The sequence below is a fragment of the Dermacentor variabilis genome, chromosome 4 (assembly GCF_050947875.1).
Source record: "Dermacentor variabilis isolate Ectoservices chromosome 4, ASM5094787v1, whole genome shotgun sequence".
In the NCBI taxonomy this organism is placed as follows: domain Eukaryota; kingdom Metazoa; phylum Arthropoda; class Arachnida; order Ixodida; family Ixodidae; genus Dermacentor; species Dermacentor variabilis.
In genome coordinates, this window is record NC_134571.1 from 41888445 (window position 1) to 41907869 (window position 19425).

Here is a 19425-nt window from a genome sequence, read left to right on the forward strand (position 1 = left end):
GTTTGGCTGCTTAAGCTCTGCGCAACCAGGTGGCTGGACCATGCAGACCAGTCAGGCCGCTCAAGTATGTCTGCGCTAAAGCTTCTTCATCTCAGCAATAGAAGTATGGAGGGTCTTCACTTTACGCCTCAACCCATCTGTCAAAACCACCAGCTCACCTCTGGTTACCGAAATACCGGACACGCTCGACCCTGTGACAGAATGCTAGCAACACGCTGCTTCCATAGCTGTCGCTTGGGATCGACTGCCAGGCGGTTGGTGGAGAGCTTCGAGAGGCTTCGCATGCTGGCTCCAATACAACCGGGGAATAGACAACACAATGCCCCATCATGACCCTTCGAAAACTGTTATTTGCAGCAACTGTCGAACAAAATGCTACAAATTAAGACGCAAACATCGTTTCCAATCAACATGGACATTAAGAGGAAGCTTTAGCTCGGGCCCAACTCGGACGCGGCCTATTCAAATACATGTAAAAACGCAAAAACGTTTTTCTGAGATAACCCCCGGACCGATTTTAATGAAATTTGTTGCATTTGAGAGGGCAAGTGAAGTTCTAGTGACTGTTGGTCGCGGAATTTCTATTTAGGTTCTGAATTTTGTTAAGAAGATTTTCAAAAATTCGAAAGTTTGAAAAAAATAGAAGCACGAAGTTTACAAATTCATAACTCTGCATCAAGAGCAGATATCGCGGTTCTGTAAACGAGATCCATCAGATCATTGAAAGCGGACAAATTCGATACGTCATTTTATATCTTACGTGAATTTGTTACGTTGTTTACATTGGGTTCTTCAAAACCTATATTTCCATTTTACTATATTTTTTGACATTCATGTGTAACGTATCAATTTTGTCCACTTTAGATGTACTATTAGATGCAGTTCATGAAATTGTATTATCAATTTTCGTTGCTGAGTTACAGAGTTTTAAACTTGATAGTTTCGTTTTTTGAAAATTTTCGATTTTTGCCAATTTTTAATAAAAAATTAACAACCTAAATCGAAAATCCGAAACCAACAGTTACTAGATTTTATGTTTTTCTTTTAAATGCAACAAATTTCGTCAAATTTGGTGCAGTGGTTGCCGAGAAAAACGAATTCTGCTTTTACATGTATTTAGATAGGAGCACCCGAGCTAAAGCTTCCTCTTAAAGGGGCCCTGGAACACTTCTTGAATGTAGTAAGGAAATGTTGCTCATCTGTTATCAAAGCTGCTGTGAATATGTGAGCCAAATATGCATGCAGCAAGGAATTGACAATTTCGTGTCAAAAGCAGTGAAAAATTGCTTGCCCTCACCTCCACAATGTACTCATGCAGTGCCATCGCAAGCAGCTAGACCCACAACATCTATTGGCTGATTTTGTTATTGTTGGAACATTCTCAATAGTACAGTTATTGCTCATTTGAGTTAAATGAAGAACATAAATGTCTGTGATCTCAAAAAGACAAAATTCATTTCATCTTTGCTACTGCTGGTCTACACACGGAAGTTGCGTATGGCTGCTGCGCATGGTCTCTGAGATTAAAAGCATAGTGTAGATATCACAGCTGCCACGTGGTGCCGCCACAAGTTGTCTTGCCACCAAGACATTTGATCTTTAGCCTGGGCCATTGGGGCGTTGCTTTCTTGTGCTCCCTTGCCATTTTCCCTGTGTAGCATCCAGCATGCTAGTGGAAGTAAAATGAAAAAGAAAGCAGCACGCCGGTCCTATGACTTTGCTTGTGCTCTTTTTCAGCGGGAGATTCGTGAGAAGAAATAATTTAATAGTGGCGTCATTCTATGATTACTTAAATAGGTGCTTCAGGGCCCCTTTAATATTCTGTCTGTCTTTGTCTTCATTAGCCCCTCTGTTCCAGAGTAGCAGCTTCAATTTTGGTACTGGAGATGGAAACATATGTAGTCCTAGTCAAATGCTGGCCACAGCAACATTGTCAGTGCCACTTCCCTGAATGCGACCAGGTTCTTTCTCTTCATGATCAAACAGGAGCTTGTGGCTTTCAGTAGTGAAGCATTATCTATGGCATAGAGAAAGGAGTACTGCCAGTGGTCAGGTACCATCTGGACAATGAGTTTGACCAGCATGTGTATGCCATTGTGACCCTTGAAAGCCTTTAATGGCCATTGCTAAGCAGCTCCAGATGTCAAGGCTGAGGCTTCTGTGCATGATGAAAATAAGTACCAGTTCTCCCCGATGGATTTGCTTCCTGACACACAAAAAGCTAGAGTTTCTACTACTATTTTACCTTTTCTGTGGCCATGGGATCAAATACTTGTCGCAGAGGCCACATTTCAATGGAGGCGAAATGCAAAAACACCAGTGGTACCATGTATTAGGTGCACATTTAAAAGACCCAGGTGGTTAAAATTAATCTGGAGTCTGCCACTATGGCATGCCTCTTAATTGGAGCCTAGTTTTAGTGCGTAAAACCCCATTTGCACCTTCAGTGTGATCTCATAGCTGTCAACTATGTATGCCAGGAGCATCGCTAAGGAAGACAGCGTTGTTGGGGTGTCGCTGAGGGATAGACAAGAGACTAACAAAAAGCCATACAATATTAAAAACACGCTGAAGGCTGCTGTTATGAAAGCAGTGGCAAACATGAATGTGCAATATCTGGTCTGTGCATGCAACCCTTTTTGAATCCACTATGCAGTTTCGAAAATCGAAACAGTATAATTAAATTTTGACGTTTTTGAAAACCCTTCTGCAGTAATGCTAACTGGAACACTTATTGAAGCTCAGGGTAGCATTATAGAAAGCAGCAGTGAATGAAACAATGTCATTTAAAACAATTGATATCGTAGCGGCGCGACTATCGTCTCCAGAGCCGGTGAAGAAAAACAGCTCACGTGCATGTAGCGCGAGAATATATAACACGCTAGTGCGCTCAACCTGAGTGGCCGCGGTATCGGCCACTCCAGAGATCCCACGGCACCATAGCTGGTCAGCCTAAATAAACTGTGGCTACAGCAGCTACGTCTTTGTGCTGCCTTCCACAAATTGGTGACATTGGATGACCGATCCCAGAAATTGGTGACACCGCACGACCGAGCCCAGCCATGCCAGCATGAACGCACAGACTCTACCAAAGTGAGAGTGACGTGGCCTCTCACGAGGACCAGCACACGTCCCATGGCTGTAGGGTGTCTGGGAATTCTACATTAACATGCCTGACATCTAGTTGATCCAGCTGTATAACTACTTCCTGTATTAACAAGGTTCCAAGCTCTGGCTGCGTTCCAGATTCTGGCTGCATACCAGGCTCCGGCTGCCACCCCCAGCCCCGACTTCTATGAGGACTTGCGGGTAGCCGTGCTTGCTAACTGTGCCACCTCGAGCGCTCGGTCACAACTGCTCCCGCCATTTGAACTGTTGCATCATTCCGTGTCTTGTCGTTCCACATCACCTGAGCCCACCCGTGTCAATCGTCGGCACATACTGGCCCCAGCATCAAACCTCTACTCGGTTCGTGAGTATCCTCCCCATTTCAAAGGCAACTGCACGACAACTGTTTCCAAGAAATTCACCGCACTAAACGTAAGAACATTCAGCTACATGACTGCTGCTTGGACGCTCCACAAGGTTACCGTTCTGGGGCACCTCACTCATCACCAATTCAGAGGCTCTCCCACTGGCTCCACTAGGTGCAATTTCAGTCTGGCAGGCACATCCACACAGCAAGCACAATCTTGGCGATGCCTTCAGCAATCACTGCGACCCTGATGCTATCGGCATTTGGGATATCACTGCGAGTAGCAGCAGGCAAACCTTCCAATGTTCTGTGCTCATACCGGTAGTTTCAATCAACCACAGAGGTTCGACCGTTAACGCCGCTTCGGTACGAAGCACGTCGTCGCATGCGGCCGAGCAAGTGGCCATTGCCTTGGCCCTCCTGGACGACGGACATGCCAATATCTTTAGCGACTCCAGGGCAGCCATCCGCGCCTTCAGCGTTGGCGCCGTGTGTAAGGAAGCCTGTCGCATCCTCGAAGGCAAAAGCATCGCCACCCACACTCTCACGTGGTTCCCCGCTCACATGGGATCCATCATGGGAGGCCCCACAAACCTCAACGAGCTGGCCCACTCCAAGGCGCGTGGTCTCGCTTTCCGCGACCATGGAGAACTCCAACGCCGGCCCGCAGTGGTGGAGAACAGAGATCAACCGACTACATACAACGAAATTGCGCAGCACTTTTATCTCGGCAGGAGAGACTTTCCCCTTCCACACAAGAAGTTAAATAGAGCGCAGGCATTGACCCTCAGATTATTGCAAACAGGTTCGTATCCCAACCCGGCTTTATTCCACAAAATTTATCCCGACACCTATGCCACTAGTTCTTGCAGGCACTGCAATGACATCGCTAGCCTAGACCATATGCTCTGGCGTTGCCCCTCGTTACGAGGCACGGAACAAATCAATGTGGACAAGTGGCTCTCCGCTATCAAGAGCCCCGATGCCGGGGCGCAACTATGGGCTGTCCAGAGGGCCCACGATGCGGTGGTCGGGCAAGGCCTGACTGTCCCAACGTGGGAGCGGCCTGCAGCACGCTGAGTCGCGTACCTCAGGACCTTATTAAAGTTTTGCATCCATCCATCCATACCTTTCGCAGATGCATGGCCTGCTCAAGTTTTGCAGGAGCTGCTCTGCCATCTGGCTTCTTCAGCTCGAGAATCACTTCTACATCGACAATGCGAGTGACCAACACTTATGCCATCTCCACACAAGTAGCGAGCTACCAGGCGGTCTTTTTTCGAAGCTCCGACTTCTACCAGGTCCGGGCATCTATGAGAACCTGCGGCAGGTTGTGATTTCGCAATACGGCATCATTGTGGCTTCGCCTTGCTCACAACCTATGTCAAGACAACGTGCCCTGTGTCCAGACACTCAGCCACGGCCACCAGAGAACTATTTATGCGCTTCGCCGCAACACAGACTTCAACTGGACTGGACTGATGCTACAGATTGCCACTCATGTATATAGGCTTGCAGTCTCTCTTCTTTCTATACATGCACCTTTTACACATGTTCCAATAGTGCTTTGCATTAGGAGGGGGACCCTGTAGTGGCGTGGCTATCGTCTCCAGATCTGGTGAAGACGGCGGCTCACATGTATGTGGCGCGAGAATATAATGTGATAGCGCGCTCGACCTGATAGGGTGCGGTATTGGCCACTCCTGAGATCCTGCTGCACCATGACAGGCCAGCCTAAATAAACCGTGGCTACGGTGGCTGCTTTTTTGCGCCTCCTCCCACGACATATATTGGTTGTTTTTCTTAAGTCATAATTGCGTTTTCAAGTATTTCATGCACCCAGTATGTCTGTTAGTGAATCAAACGCATTGCAAGTGTCAATCTGATGGGTAATGATGGCTGTTTATCCTCATGGGCAGGCAGGCTTCAAATCAAGTACAAGGAAAAGAAGTGCTGAACATAACTGTAGAGGTCATCATGAGATGCCAAGAAACAAAGACACCAAGCAAAACATAGGGGAAACTACTTGTACTTACTAATTGAACTAAAGAAATAATAAATTGATGGCAGTGAAAGTGGATAAAAAAAGCAGCTTGCCGCATAAACTTGCCGATACCACATCATTGCATTACCTTTGCGATCCTCTAACCAATTGAGCTACTGCGGCGCAGTTTCCCTATCCACTTGGGTATTTGTGTGTTACTACTAGAACTGACCTTAGGAGTTTTAGCCTGTGCCACCACTCGCAAACCTTGGCGGCGGATGTGGAACATCCTTTCTGCTGCAGGCGTCACGAGTATGTGATCTTTGTGGGTGAAGGCAGCTGGTCAACGAACCCGCACATGCTACCGAAGGCATCAATGTAGCCGGATTCGAGACCCTCGTTATGTAAGAACCAGAAGAAATGGGGTTAACCGAAATGCCCAATTTTCATTAATCATATCATGAGAAGCCAACAAACAAAGAGACCAAGGAAAACATAGGGGAAATTACTTGTACTTACAAGTTGAACTAAAGACATAATGAATTAATGGCAATGAAAGTGGGTGAAGAAACAACTGTGGAGGGCCATTCAAAGGAGAGAGCATCCAGTACCACCCAAAATGACAGTAGCTCTTGTAGCACCTCGCAGATCAATAATAGAGGTTTTAACCTTGAGTGTGAACTCGAGTGAATAGTACTTGACCCCATATCCTCGACTTTCCTCTGTTCATCACTAAAAAACCTACTGTGGCAGTTCAGTCACTATAGATTTGTGCTACTGAGTTTGAGGTTGCGGGTTTGATCCCAGCTGCATTTCAATGGGAGTGAAATACAAAAATGTTTGTGTTCTTAGATTGAGGTGCATGTTAATTAATCTGGAGTCAGTTTAAGTCAGCATAGTGGCAACACCCTTCAGCTGAAATTGTCACTGCTCGTCAGTGACATTCTAGGGCTATTCCTGATTGAAAATTTTGTAATTCTGTGCTGTGTCAGTGCAAGCTGAAAAGCAATGGAGTGAAGGGGTGTTTCTCAAGCAACTTCTCATTGCAGAAATCGCCAAGGAGCATTTTTTTTTTTTTAGTGTGGTTAGTTGAGGCATAGCACTGTCATACCTGCCAGCTTGTACAATTTTCTTGTAGAGTGCCTGATTTCTTAGAGCTTGTTGACATTTGTCGTATTGCATAAATCTTCTTACTGTTTTTTATTTATATCAGGGTGAAGGCCGAGCTAATATTAAGAGAATATGTATTCAGCCACTGACAAATTTTTCATACACATACGTCATTTGGACCTATTCAATGTCGTAGAACTCTGCCGCCAACCCGTTGAGGAAGCGTTTCACCTCTTCTTTGACTTCATCGTTGCTCCAGAAGTGTTGGCCACTCAAATGTTCCTGTAACTTGGGGAACAAGCAATAATCACTAGGCGCGAGTTCTGCGCTGTACGGTGGGTGAGGCATGACACACCACCCAAAGTTTGTCAAGAGTTCCTTGGTTTGACGGGAGACGTGAGGTCGGTCATTGTCATGAAGCAGCGTTGCACCGGCTGCCAGTTGTCCTTGCCGGCGGTTCTGGATAGCTCGCCTCTGTTTTCTTAGTGTTGCACAATAACTTTCAGAGTTGATTGTTGTCCCACATTCCATGAAGTCGATCAGCAGTATCCCCTTACTATTCCAAAAAAACACTGGCCATGACTTTGCCAACAGAAGGAGTTTGTTTGAACTTCTTTACGACTGGTGCCTCCGGGTTGATGCCACTGTTTGGGTTCTTTTTTTGTTTAGTTTCAGGGGTGAAATGGAAACACGCACATTTTGTCTCCCGTAACAATGGAGTCCAACAATCCTTCCATATCTTCTTGACACTTTTGATGAAACTGGCAAGCACAGTCAAGGCGTTTCTCCTTGTGGTCTGGTGTCAATAGCCGCGGTACCCATCGAGCACAACCCTTGTGATACCCCAATTTTTCAGTCAAAGCTCCTTCCACTGTACCGTAAGAACTCCCAGGAATTTGAGCAACAAGTTCACGGACGGTGACCCTCCTGTTTTGAAGCACTTCGCGTTGGACCATCTCAATAACCACCTCCGAAACTGACGGTCTTCCACCCCATTCATCGTGGACTTCCTTCCGACCAGCACTAAACTCACTGCACCACTTTCGGACATGTTGAACGGACATGCACTTGTCACCATACACCTCTGTCAACTGATGATGAATATCCACGAATGGAGTCCCTTTGACATGCAAAAAGCAAATTATGGAACAAATCTCGCACTTTGCAGGATCAACAATGGGAACCTCCATATCAGAGAGCTGTTGAGCCAAGAATGGGCGGCACAGCGAAGCACGGCTGGGGGGGAATTGAGAGTGGAAGAACAGCCAGGCGCAGCAGTGTTGCTGGATTTCGCCTCGCACCTTCCCATGTACCTGGAGCTCTTTTGGAACATTATTTCTGGATCAACCCTCGTACATGTGAAAACTGGCGGGATGCGACACTGCACCCTTTGACTAATACAGTCAATGCTTCTTGTTCCCTCCTCGTGTCATATGGCAATGTTTCCTACTTCATTTGCATGCAGGATTCAAATGCTCTGGCATTAATAATCAGTTCATGTGATTATTGTTACGAAGTCCATAAATTGAGGTCATTGCATGCACAAAATTGCTCATGATTTTAAACTGGCACTTTTTATTTTTTGCATTAAATAAGTGGCAGCTGTTCTTATTGTGTTCCTTACAAAGCACTGAAGTATGATGGAAAATGTAAACTTTGTCTTGCAGTATGTGCATCCATGGAGACTATTTACCACAAGGAATAGTGAGCAAGTGTAAGCCTGTCGATCACATATACGATAGGTCATGTTGCTCTGCATTGAAAAATCCTAAGGTGCATACAAAGAAAGGACCGTGCATATAACCTTCCATAAAGTGTCTTTCCGTGTTTTCTCTTATTTACTCAAATACCCTAACGCCACGAAGGGCATTACGTCAGGAGGGTGGGTGATATGGAAAGAAAAGTCATGCAACACTACAAAGAAATCAAGAGGGAAGTTCGTGTCAGTAACTTGAAATAAAGAAAGAAAAGCAAAAAATGTGTAGTTTCCTGTGCGCTTTCCTTGTGATACTGTGTTCAAAAACATATTGAGCACTTCTCAGCTTTCTTGTGTCTGTGGCTATATTTGTTACAATCCATTTCATTTCCAAATTTTTCCGTTGCACCAAGTGTACCATACAGCTTGTATGAGTGAGAGTAAGCATTTTGTACTCGTGTTCGAGGAAACAGCGGACTGCACCACCGTGGAGCAGCTGGTCATCCACAGCAGGTACATTTTCATTGGGGAATCAAGAGTAAAATTCCTGTCCATGATGGATGTACTGGGCAGCCTTGAGCTACATCTTAATGATGAAAGAGCATTAGCTCTCAGTGCCACCAACATTGCATGTGCTGTAGAAGATTTTATGACCAAGAAGGGCCTGCTCTTTGATGCCCTTCGTAGAATTGGAACTGAAGGCGTCCCTGTTTTGACTGTAAAGAAAGGTGGAGCTGGGAAGTTGTTAATTGAGAAGCAAAAAGCTCTAACACCTTTAGAGCTGTTAAGGTAGCTGTTAGAGCTTAGGGGTTCATTGTGTTAGGTTGTAGGGATTCATTGTGCAGAACACAAGCTGAACCTAGCATCATGTCAGACAGCCAGAGCAGTTCTGTAAGTCAGTAAATTTCAAGAACTGTTGCAGCAGCTGTACAACTTTTATGCATCCACCTTGTTCGAACAGCTGGACTGAGTGCTGTGCAAAAAAATTCTGGAGTTAGAGCCAGGTGCGGAGGGAAGGTCACCGAGGCAGTTCCGCATGGTGGCAGGGTGTTGGTGGTTCATGCCCAGCCATCCGCAGTAATCTCTCGGCCATCATGGTCAGCCTGCCTGGGGAGGCAGAAGAATGTAGCGACATCAAGGCAACAGGACTGTTCAAGTTTGTAATGAATGTGAAGTTTGCGGGGACCCTACTGATGATGTGTGAGCTTCTCCCGTTAGTTGATGGGCTTTTGAGAACACTTCAATCATCACTGCACATGGACCTTGTGCAGGGACTTGTCAAATCATGCATAAAGACCCTGGAAACACATGGCATCATTGAGACAAAGGTTAATGGTTTTTGTGTCAGTCGTGCTGTACAGGTGACAGTCACAGGAGAATCTGAGGAATAGCTCCACAGCACCAAAAGGGCATTCAACAAGCTGGTAGAATATGTCAAGGACAGGTTTCAAGACCACACCCTATATTGGCCAGTTAATCTGTTCTGTTTGCCCAAGGCAGCTACAAAGACATGGTGTGTTTCAATGAAATAGAAATTGCCAATACGCTGGAAACGCTGTACCCCACTCTTGGCAAGACATATACCCAGGACATGCTTGCAAAAGCTGACAGCAGCGGACTTTTTGCTTTTCGTGGCACAGTGTGAAAGAGCTTTCTCCTTATGGTGCACATAGCTGGATCATACCTTGTGCACCTGCCGCACACGGTAGACTGAGAAAGACTTCTCAGCTATGAAAATTATCAAGACACAACTGAGAAATCGCCTCAAGGAGGAGTTATTGGACAGCCTCATTTGTATTGTGTGTGAAGGGCCTGATGTTGAGCTGCCTTAGGTGATAGGGTAGTGGAAAAGTGGGCCAAGCTGAATAATCGGAAACTGAATGTGAAGTATGTAGTCCTTTGTATTGTTGCATTGTGTGATTGCGCATGAACGTCTGTTGTGGTGTCATTATTCACCCCTCCCGCTAGTCCTCGAATGTCCACCTCTCAAAATTTTTTAGGGAGAACCCTGCATACAGGCTATAACCACAGGGTCTCAATCTCAAAGGTCACACCGAGTGGCAAAATAATTGGCATGTGAAGTCTACTGTTTCATATGCGCTCGTTGGACAATACATACCTTTGTAAAGAGTACCAAAATTATGTACCAAGCACTGTAAATTCACACCATGGATCACCAGCTAGTTTGGTCACATATTTTGCTTAAGTTACCAAAGGCTTGAAAAATGTTGCTTTTCTGCCAGGTTCGTGATTCAGTGCCCTCTATCTCAGAACTAAATAGTTGGCTGTTGTCTCCGTTTTTGGTTTGTAAGTACATCTCACAGGTATAGCAAGCTCACTACAGTTACTAAATAATGTCAACAAGTCATCGCTGTGTACCTGCAAGATATATGAAGCAACACATTGCATTCATAACCAGGCACTGCCACGCTTGTGACGGAAAAGCAGTATGCTTATATGTGGACTGGGCCATCTAAAAAAGTTGTCATTCACTTTATCATATGCTAAAGAGGATGAAGGCAAAAGCCTGTGCATTCACGGGACATTAAATTACTTGACATTCTCATTCAAATGCATTGTTACTTCCTATTACTTGTTTTTCCCACCAAAGGTCATGGGTTCGATCATCAGTGGTGGCATCATTAATTTTGGTGCCATTGAATTTTGGTCCCACCAAACATCGAGGGTTCAACTCCTACCAAAGTTTGCGAGTTCAAGTGTCTTAAATAACTTTGCCTTAACACCAAAGGCTGTGGGTTCGACTACCCCCAAAAGTCGAGGGTTTGACTCCAACCAAAGGTCGTGGGTTCGAGTGCCTTAATTCTATCTTAATTAACTGTGCCTTAATTAATGTGAGTGCCATGAGTTTGACTGCCATCAATCTTGGTGCCAGAACACCAGACGGTGAATTTTTTGATAACGCAGAACAACGGATTTTTCGACCGATGAGCCACTTAACGATTTTGCCTTAATAATGGTTGCATCAGAAGCATGACCACTTTCATGGAGTGTGTATCCTTTGTGGACGCTGTCACCACAGAAATAATTTACTTTCAAGCAACACGAACACAAAATCGTAGGTTTGCGAGTGGTGGCGCTGGCTAATACTCCCAGGGTTAGTTCTAATCATAAAACATAAATACCCCAGAAAGTGGATGGGCAAACGGTGCCACGGTAGCTCAATTGGTAAGAGTATTGCATGCTTAATGCAAAAACGTGGAACAGCTCCCCATCTGCGGCAAGTAGTTTTTTTTTTCATCCATTTTTATTTTTCAGTAATTTATCATTTCTTCAATTAGTATGTACATGTAGTTTCCCTTATGTTGTCCTTGGTGCCTGTTTGTTGGCTTTTGTATGGTGCGATTAATAAATATTGGGTCCCTCGGTTCCCTCAAACAGGCTTCAAACAGGTCTCAAACAGGTTTCAAGCAGGCCTCAAACAGGTTTCCTCAAACAGACTGTTGCCAGCCCAATTCAAAGAGGTTGCCATTTGTGATCATCATGATTATACTTTCTGTGGTTAGGTTTCTTTCTTTCTCCTCTCCAGAAGTTACTTTCTTGACACACTGTAATCCATGTGGTTGAGAAAAGCTTGAATTAAGGGAAACTGCCCTTTGAACTGTGTGTCACAAAAGCACAGGGCTAAAGTGTTTTATTCCTTCTTTTAATTAAAAGTGCACATCATCTGAATTTGAATCATTGCGAGCCAGTCATGCGTTATGTTAAATCAGTACATATTAATTTGGACAGAGCACTTGAGACAGACATGAAGTCAGCTGCATCTTCCTGTCAATTAATAACATGCTGGCTTACCATAGTGCTGAACCAACTCGGCCAAAGCTACACTTTACTATACTAGCTGTGCTGTTATCTTCTGTAATCACCTGCTTCGTGCACCCGCCGTGGTTGCTCAGTGGCTATGGTGTTGGGCTGCTGAGCACGAGGTCGCGGGATCGAATCCCGGCCACGACGGCCGCGTTTTGATGGGGGCGAAATGCGAAAACACCAGTGTACTTAGATTTAGGTGCACGTTAAAGAACCCCAGGTGGTCGAAATTTCCGGAGTCCTCCACTACGGCGTGCCTCATAATCAGAAAGTGGTTTTGGCACGTAAAACCCCATAATTTTTTTTAACCTGCTTCGTGCATTTTGCACCTTGTTGCAGATGGATGCCCTGATGGAGAAAGTCCAACAGGTACTAGCCGATGTCCAAGTTGAGCACAAGGAGGACCTGGTAGTCCAACTCTGCAGTCCACCGTAGCAGTCCACCGTAGCCATGTCCAGCGCGGGGCGCCTCTTCTGGCCTGCTTGAACTGTATTCTTGTACATATGCTGCCATAAAAATGCCTTCACATACGTGGTCATTGGTGTCCTCTGTCATCCCAGTGTGACCCAGCCCTAGGAAGACAGATTTGATCCCTGGCTTGGACAGTTACATTCGTGCGAGGAGAGAATGTATTGAGACCTCTGTGGTCATGTGTGAAGATTGTATTACAGCATGGGTGGTCACATTTCGAAGAGGGTCGACTCCCAAAACACCGCAGGTGCGTGGCAAAGAAAGGCAAGTGGTCAAAATTAATCCGGAGCCTTTCACTGTAGCATTGCACTTGCTGTGGAATACTGAATCCCATTATTGCCCCAAATACTAAGCTTTATAGACAGGGAAAGAACGATTTCATACCTCCAAACATAGATTCTTAAAATTCCAGTTTGGAAATTATACATGCGGTTTACCTTCTATACTTGTCTAAAACATCTAAGCAGGAAATGTGCTTTAACTAAAGGGGTATCCCACAACACACTTTTCAAACAAACGTATTAAATCACTTGGGACTGGTACCATTTCAAATATTTATTTTCATTCACAGCAGGACGTTGGCTATAGAAGTTAAAATCTGCTAAGGAATCTGTAACAACACGCCTGCCTAAACAACTAGCTCCGAAACAAAAGACTTTGTGTGCTTGAAGTTTGCACCATGACCCGAGTGCTCGCTGAGCCTTTGTTTTAATATGCAATTCAATCCTCTGTTTCTGATAAAGCAGTAAACCACAGCCACGTAGACTCTCCTTTGTTTTGGTTCCGAGTCCTTTGTGGCTTACCAGGTCTCTTGGTTAGTGTGCACGTATTGCTATTTCACAAGCTTAATTTGCTAATGTGGGGTAACTTATTCCTGCATAGTGTCCCCTTAATATTTCACTATACCTGCAAGTGCATAATAAATGGAACGAATGCGAATCTTCAAGGAGGACGCGCTCGTATTCCATGCAGATTTGTGTGCTTTATCCTACTGCTCAACTTTTTTTTTTTTTCAGCTCTACACATTGGTACTGTACACCGTTGTCTGCCATGCAAAAACTTTTTTTACGAGACTGGTTGCCTTGCCACTTATTTTCTTTCCACATTTTCTCTAAAATGCCACATCATCTTAGACTCTGTGATAGACATTTAATGAAATTCCCTTTGTCAGCTTGCCCCTCAAAGCTCCCATTTCATTCAAAAAGCTCCTCCACGAAGAGGCTAAACCTATTTTCAATCTGATAAACCTCTAAAATCTTAGTGACGACATCAACATGCAACAAATATATGCTTATCGTGAATATTTTATATAATGAAGGTATTTCCCCTGCCACATGTGACTAAGTTATATTGAGGTTCGGTTGCATCAACCCTTAGCATTAAACAAATGTTTTGAGTTTCTAGACTGTCTGCCATTCTGGGTTGGGTTTGGCATCTCTCTTTTCACACCAAAATGTTGCCACACAACTAGAGACAGTAGCGCAGAGATCTTGTACTCTATTGCCATTTTTTATTTAAGACTTCTTTCATTCATTTCTCTGCATCTCAAGTCCATACTGTGCAGTTTTCTTTTTCAGTGCCATACTACTGTCTCGGACAGAGCTGCGTTCACTTTCCTGATCTAGTACAGCACATTGTATACAAGCATGGGCGGTATTCTTGGGTGATCACATTAGGAGATACTATCACTTCTGCAAGATTCTGCATGACTTGACACTGGACTCGTCAGAGTACATGGTGGACAGCATCACTGGCGCCTTCCAAAGATAATGAATGACTCATCTGGTACCGAGTCAAGCAAAATTTCGGAAAAATGTCATCTCCGAATGTGATCGCCTGGCAAAACTGCCGCTGGGTTAGTTTTCAGCGTCATTTAGTGTGTGACAAAAACAATAGCCATCTTTGTTCCCAAAGTAGTACATTAAATTTATTAGGACATAGGTATGTACAAAGCACAACACATGAAAATATATTTTAAAAGCATGGAATCTCACAAGTGTACTTCCATGTCTCTGCCCGCTTGGGGGAGAGGTGACGTATGCCAAACTGATGTCGCATGTTTATACAATGCAAGGAGCAAAAGAAAAAAAACGGGGGGGGGGGGGAGCCGAGAGAAACAGGACATAGGTGAAGCAATGTTACCAAAACAGGAAAGACCCCCAAGATGTACAGGCATTTTATTTTTTGCGAAGATGAAGCTAAAAGAAAAACACATCCTTGTGAAGCACACACATATCTTAAGTGTCCCTCCCACTGCTTCTTTGTAGGACGACGTCTTTCATTTAAGTAAACCACAATGAAAATGCTTTTTTTTTTGTGACTTGAGATACATAGTGCACACAACTGTATAGTACAGCATTGGTTCACATTTTCTTATGTTCTGATGTCATTGGCTAATATGTACAATAATGTAAACTGGAAGGATCACTGTGTGTGTTCTGGCCACCCCTCAGCCGCCAAGGGGGTCCCAAATGCTTGAAGAGGACTCTGGCTTTTCTTAGAGGTCTACAGGTGAACTAACCAAGAATTTTTAGATTTGCAACCTTCATTTCGATTGCCTGCTGTCATGCAAGTTGAGAAATAATTGGAGCTTGCAGCTGGAAAGACGAGGCAGAAATCCACTGAAAGCTGCTTGGAATACGCAGACACATGGAACTATGGTCTTCCCATAGCAATAAAGAATTTCCAGGAAAAAAAGAAAAGCTCCTTTCTCAGCTCCAATAACGCCAGAGTCCTCTGGCATGTTGGGCCCAATACCGCCCTGTGCACTCATAAAAGAGGCATGTGCAAATAATTCTGAGCTTATGTACAATGTGGTTTGTGTAAAGTGGTTGCTACTAGAATTTATTTGCTTTATGCATTCTTTATATAAACTCTGCAACAGACTCGTCCTCAAACTCAACAACATTCTCACACAGAGACTTTCACTTCAAAAAAAAAAAAAGTCTCAAGCACTTTCCTGTCGGCACTTCACTTCAAAGCACTTTCCACCTTTTCTTCCGAAGGCTGTGGATTGTATCCAGCTATCGGGGGACGGCATGTGATGGCATTTCCAAAACACTTGGGTCTGTACGCGGCACCTTCAACAAACATGCATGCCACAGCTATGCTACATGTTTCTCTTTTCCTAAATTAGACGATTCTGCCTTTTTTTTTTTTACCCCTCCACTGCGTTCCTGGGTGAAGAGACACAGTGAAGTAGATACGTGGAGCTCATAATTGCGATTTTGATTCCCTTGAAACACAACACCATACTGGTCAGCAAGTAGTGGCCAGGCACCTAGCACGACAACAAAGTGGAGCAGGAAACAAACAAAGGACACATCCAGAAACATCGGCACAAAGAGGGGATCACGAGACACAAATCTGTTCCAAGAGCAGACAGACGTGATGAGCTCAGGCCTTCTGAGGAACAATAGCAACAAACATGCGACGATTCCTCTGGTGCCAAGTGCTTTTGTTCTGCCCAATGAATGCTAAGAGTGCTCCCATCAGCAATGCCATCTGCTCTGCACCTGATGCGCAAATGTGAGCCTCGAAACAATGCCATGGCTAGGGGTCACTTCTGCTGCACTTGTAAAAACTGCAGGCACACTCTTCTTGCACTACTAGCATTGGAGCTGCCTCGTTTCGTCGGTGACACTATGAGCATACAGTATGTGCAGAATGTTGCTGGGTTTCCAATTGTGTCCTTTCATTCAAACTCGAACAAAGTAAAGGATTTCTAACTAGTCTGTGTTACATTCCGATTGTGTGGCGATTCAGATGTAATGCTGTGATAACACGTTTGTTGACTTCCTCTTGTCCAAGCAATGGACAATACCCGACTAAACTGACAGCTCCAATGGCAAGACAACCATGGCCCATCTGTATCTAAACCCTGGTAAAAGAAGCTCTTGCTGAGGTCTGCACCCACAAGGAAAACACCATTCTGTGTCCACATAAACTGTGATAGGTAGTATATCTCTTATATAGTATCTCTCTGTACCTCTCTCTGTCAATAATAGCTTTGTGATATCTCTGAAACATGGATTCCTGTCCACCAGTAGGCCACTACAGGCAGTGGATGTTGCATCCAAGAAGGAAAAAAAAAAGGAAAAAAAAAGCACAGGTACTCCTTCCTCCGCAGGCAAAGCCAGCAGCCCCGACCAAGACCGCGTATAGTGACTGCCAAGGCCAGCACAAAGTTCCAAGCAGCAGCTATCAGAAGGGCTTGCAGCACCATTTGGGACTTGTGGTCGTTGGGGCGGGTCCTGTAGGCCCGCAGTGCCGCGGAACCACTCTCACTAGTCATAATGTTATGTCCATTGTCTCTGTCATCGTGGAGTGGCCTCCGCATCTACACAGATGTCTTCTATTCTTGCACCGGAATCCCGCTCCAGCAGGTTTGGGCCAGAAAGGGAGGGGGAGGGATTGTTATCTTGTGGAGAGAGGGTTGCCGGCAGAGACTCTCCTCATCACAGACACATAGCATGGGGTCCCAGATTCTGCACTTGCAGGTTGTTGGCGCCACCCAGTCACGCCCCAGAGCAGTCGATCTCCACTATGTCTTTGGGTACATCGACAAACTGGTAGACCAAACGCTGTCCATCCACCTTGGCCAGGATGCCACGTTGGTAGTAGTACCTGTAGAAGAGTGGAAACGATATGGTAAGGGCTATGCAGCACAACAATGCTATGCAAGCACGTACAGCAGCTGAAATTCCTTGCATGACTAACAGCTCCCAAGTCTTCAGATAATGGAGTCGTACAGAACTAGCACAAATGCACTGAATTGTGACATACTCAACTTTAGCAAAGCTTATGATAATGTTGGTTGACAGCGCTCAAAACTAAACAACCTGATTACCACACTGATGAACCTATAAGACTACCAAGACCACAACAAAAAAATATGATGTACAATGTGTCTGGAAACTCTAAACATGAAACTCCATTGTGTGTCTGGCACTGAAACCAAGTGGAGCACCAGAACTACGAGTCCCACTTGGAGAATTTGGTCACTACATGGTACTTTCTTTAGCCATATGGTGTGTCAAAGGTCTTTCATGGCAACTATGATGTGATCAGTCTTATATAGAATATAGATAAATGCGAATTGTAGCCCACTGATAACATTTGTGGATGTAGTACTTGCATATCAACATTATTCTCACTTAAATGACAACAGTACACTAAAAACAAAAATCACTTTTCTGACAACACAAAAGATTTCAGTGATGCGATGTTCTAGACTTCAGATTCGGGTTACAGACATAAGTCTGCAGAATGTCCTTAGAATGGAGCAGCAAATCAGCACCTGCCTCCATGTTTCATGTTAGTGTTTATGACTGGTGCCACAATTCACAAGGTGAATGTCTGCCTCCATAGCTACATTGCAGAAGCTACTGACCTGAGCGCCCGTCCCATGGTCTCGTAGTTCATGTCGGGCTTGTTCTTGTGCAGGCCCCAGAGGCGGGAGACAGCCTTGGAGTCGACCAGCTTGAAGACACCCTTCTCACGGTGGGTCCACTTGATGTAGCGAGGGCAGTAATCACGATCCTGCAGCAGCTTCAGCAGGAATTCCCACAGGTACGTGGTCGATCCCTCACGGCTCTTGCGCTGCTGCTTCAGAGAAGATGAGGACGAGGAGGAAGCCAAGCCACTCAGGGGGCCCCCTGCATCGTGCAGCATTGCTTTTGGTTTCCTTCCTGCACCAAGGAAGCGCATACTTGTCTCAGTCACTTAGGCCACAGACAAACCACAATTCAGCGTGCACCTAAGTACACTTTGTTGAACACATACATGCTTGAAACTAGCAAGTTGAAACAGCCAGATCATTTGCAAGTTTTTGAGTAAAAGGCATGCGATTGAGAGATCTATAATGATTGAGAGTGCATCTATAATGTGCAAACAGTGTACATTAAGTCTTCAGCTGTCTGTCTTCAGCAAATCTTCAGATCTTCATATCTTCAGCACTTCTGTCAAAAGAGTCAGAAGTGCATGACTTCTGTCACTTTGCTCCTCAGTTACCTCTCGCTAAGTGTTTGGTAAGAAAAGTGCTTCTGAAAAAAAATAATAAAAGCTCACTTCAACTGTGTGACCAAACATAGGAGCCATATTATCAATCTTCTTGCCGTCAGAATCACTGAGAATCAATTGGCTGAACCAGAAGAAGTAAATCTGGTTAAGCTGAATATATGCTCCCACAATAGTAATATAATCAGCATTCAGTGAAAAATGGGGAACAGGGGAGAGAGAAGGCTGAAAAAGTTCTATTACCTTTCTTTTTGGTGGGTGGCTGGAAAGAGAGGTCCTCAACAAAGTATCCCATGTCCTCGTTGGGTGTGTGGGCGGTGATAACTGAGGTGGGGATGCCTGATGGGTGGAGCAAGCCTGCACGCTGGGTCAGGGCCAAGGGCAGACCAGGGTGCTGAGCTACAGGTGTGGGGTATGCGAGGGTGTGGCTTGGGCTCTTGAGTGCTGCTGCCTCAAGGTAGCTCGCCTGGGTGCTGCCCCCATGAGGCACTACTGAGCCGAGAGAACCTCCCGGCCGGTAGTGCGCTTGCGGGGGGTACAGGTGCTGCAGTTCGGCATCTGCAGGCACACAGGATAGCAAACTTAATTTTTCTGATGAAACTGCACAATAAGTACGAGGTTTCTACGTGAGCAGCAGTACAGAATAAGCAGCCATAATCTGTCTAGTGCCATCTACATAATTAGTCCGAAAAGTTCTCATGTTTGTGACTTGCTACATCCTACATGTACCATTTTGTGCAAATTGCGTGACTCTTTCCATCATATGTTGGTGGTGCTGTGGCCATACTGTTGATGCTGAGTTCTTTAGTAGCTCTGCTTCACTTCCATTATATTTCTGGGTTTTGC

The 19425-nt window shown here is 45.0% G+C and overlaps 2 protein-coding genes across 8 annotated transcripts in view; one reads left to right on the plus strand and one right to left on the minus strand.

Moving 5' to 3' along the window:
• Positions 1-12620, plus strand: part of Lamtor1 (Late endosomal/lysosomal adaptor, MAPK and MTOR activator 1) — a 28285-nt gene extending 15665 nt beyond the window's left edge. The window contains exon 5 of the mRNA XM_075688772.1: positions 12430-12620. Within this exon, the coding sequence (XP_075544887.1) occupies positions 12430-12525 (96 nt within the window). The 3' untranslated portion in view covers positions 12526-12620. The remainder of the gene's footprint in view (positions 1-12429) is intronic.
• Positions 12621-14462: 1842 nt separating this feature from the next.
• The window catches only part of Eip74EF (Ecdysone-induced protein E74), a 293260-nt gene continuing 288297 nt past the window's right edge, over positions 14463-19425 (minus strand). For all 7 annotated transcript variants that reach the window (XM_075688765.1, XM_075688768.1, XM_075688762.1 and 4 more), the window contains 3 exons: positions 18823-19137; positions 17954-18251; positions 14463-17187 (listed from right to left, as the gene is read on the minus strand). In XM_075688765.1, coding sequence (XP_075544880.1) covers positions 17079-17187; positions 17954-18251; positions 18823-19137 — 722 coding nt within the window. In that variant the 3' untranslated portion in view covers positions 14463-17078. The remainder of the gene's footprint in view (positions 17188-17953; positions 18252-18822; positions 19138-19425) is intronic.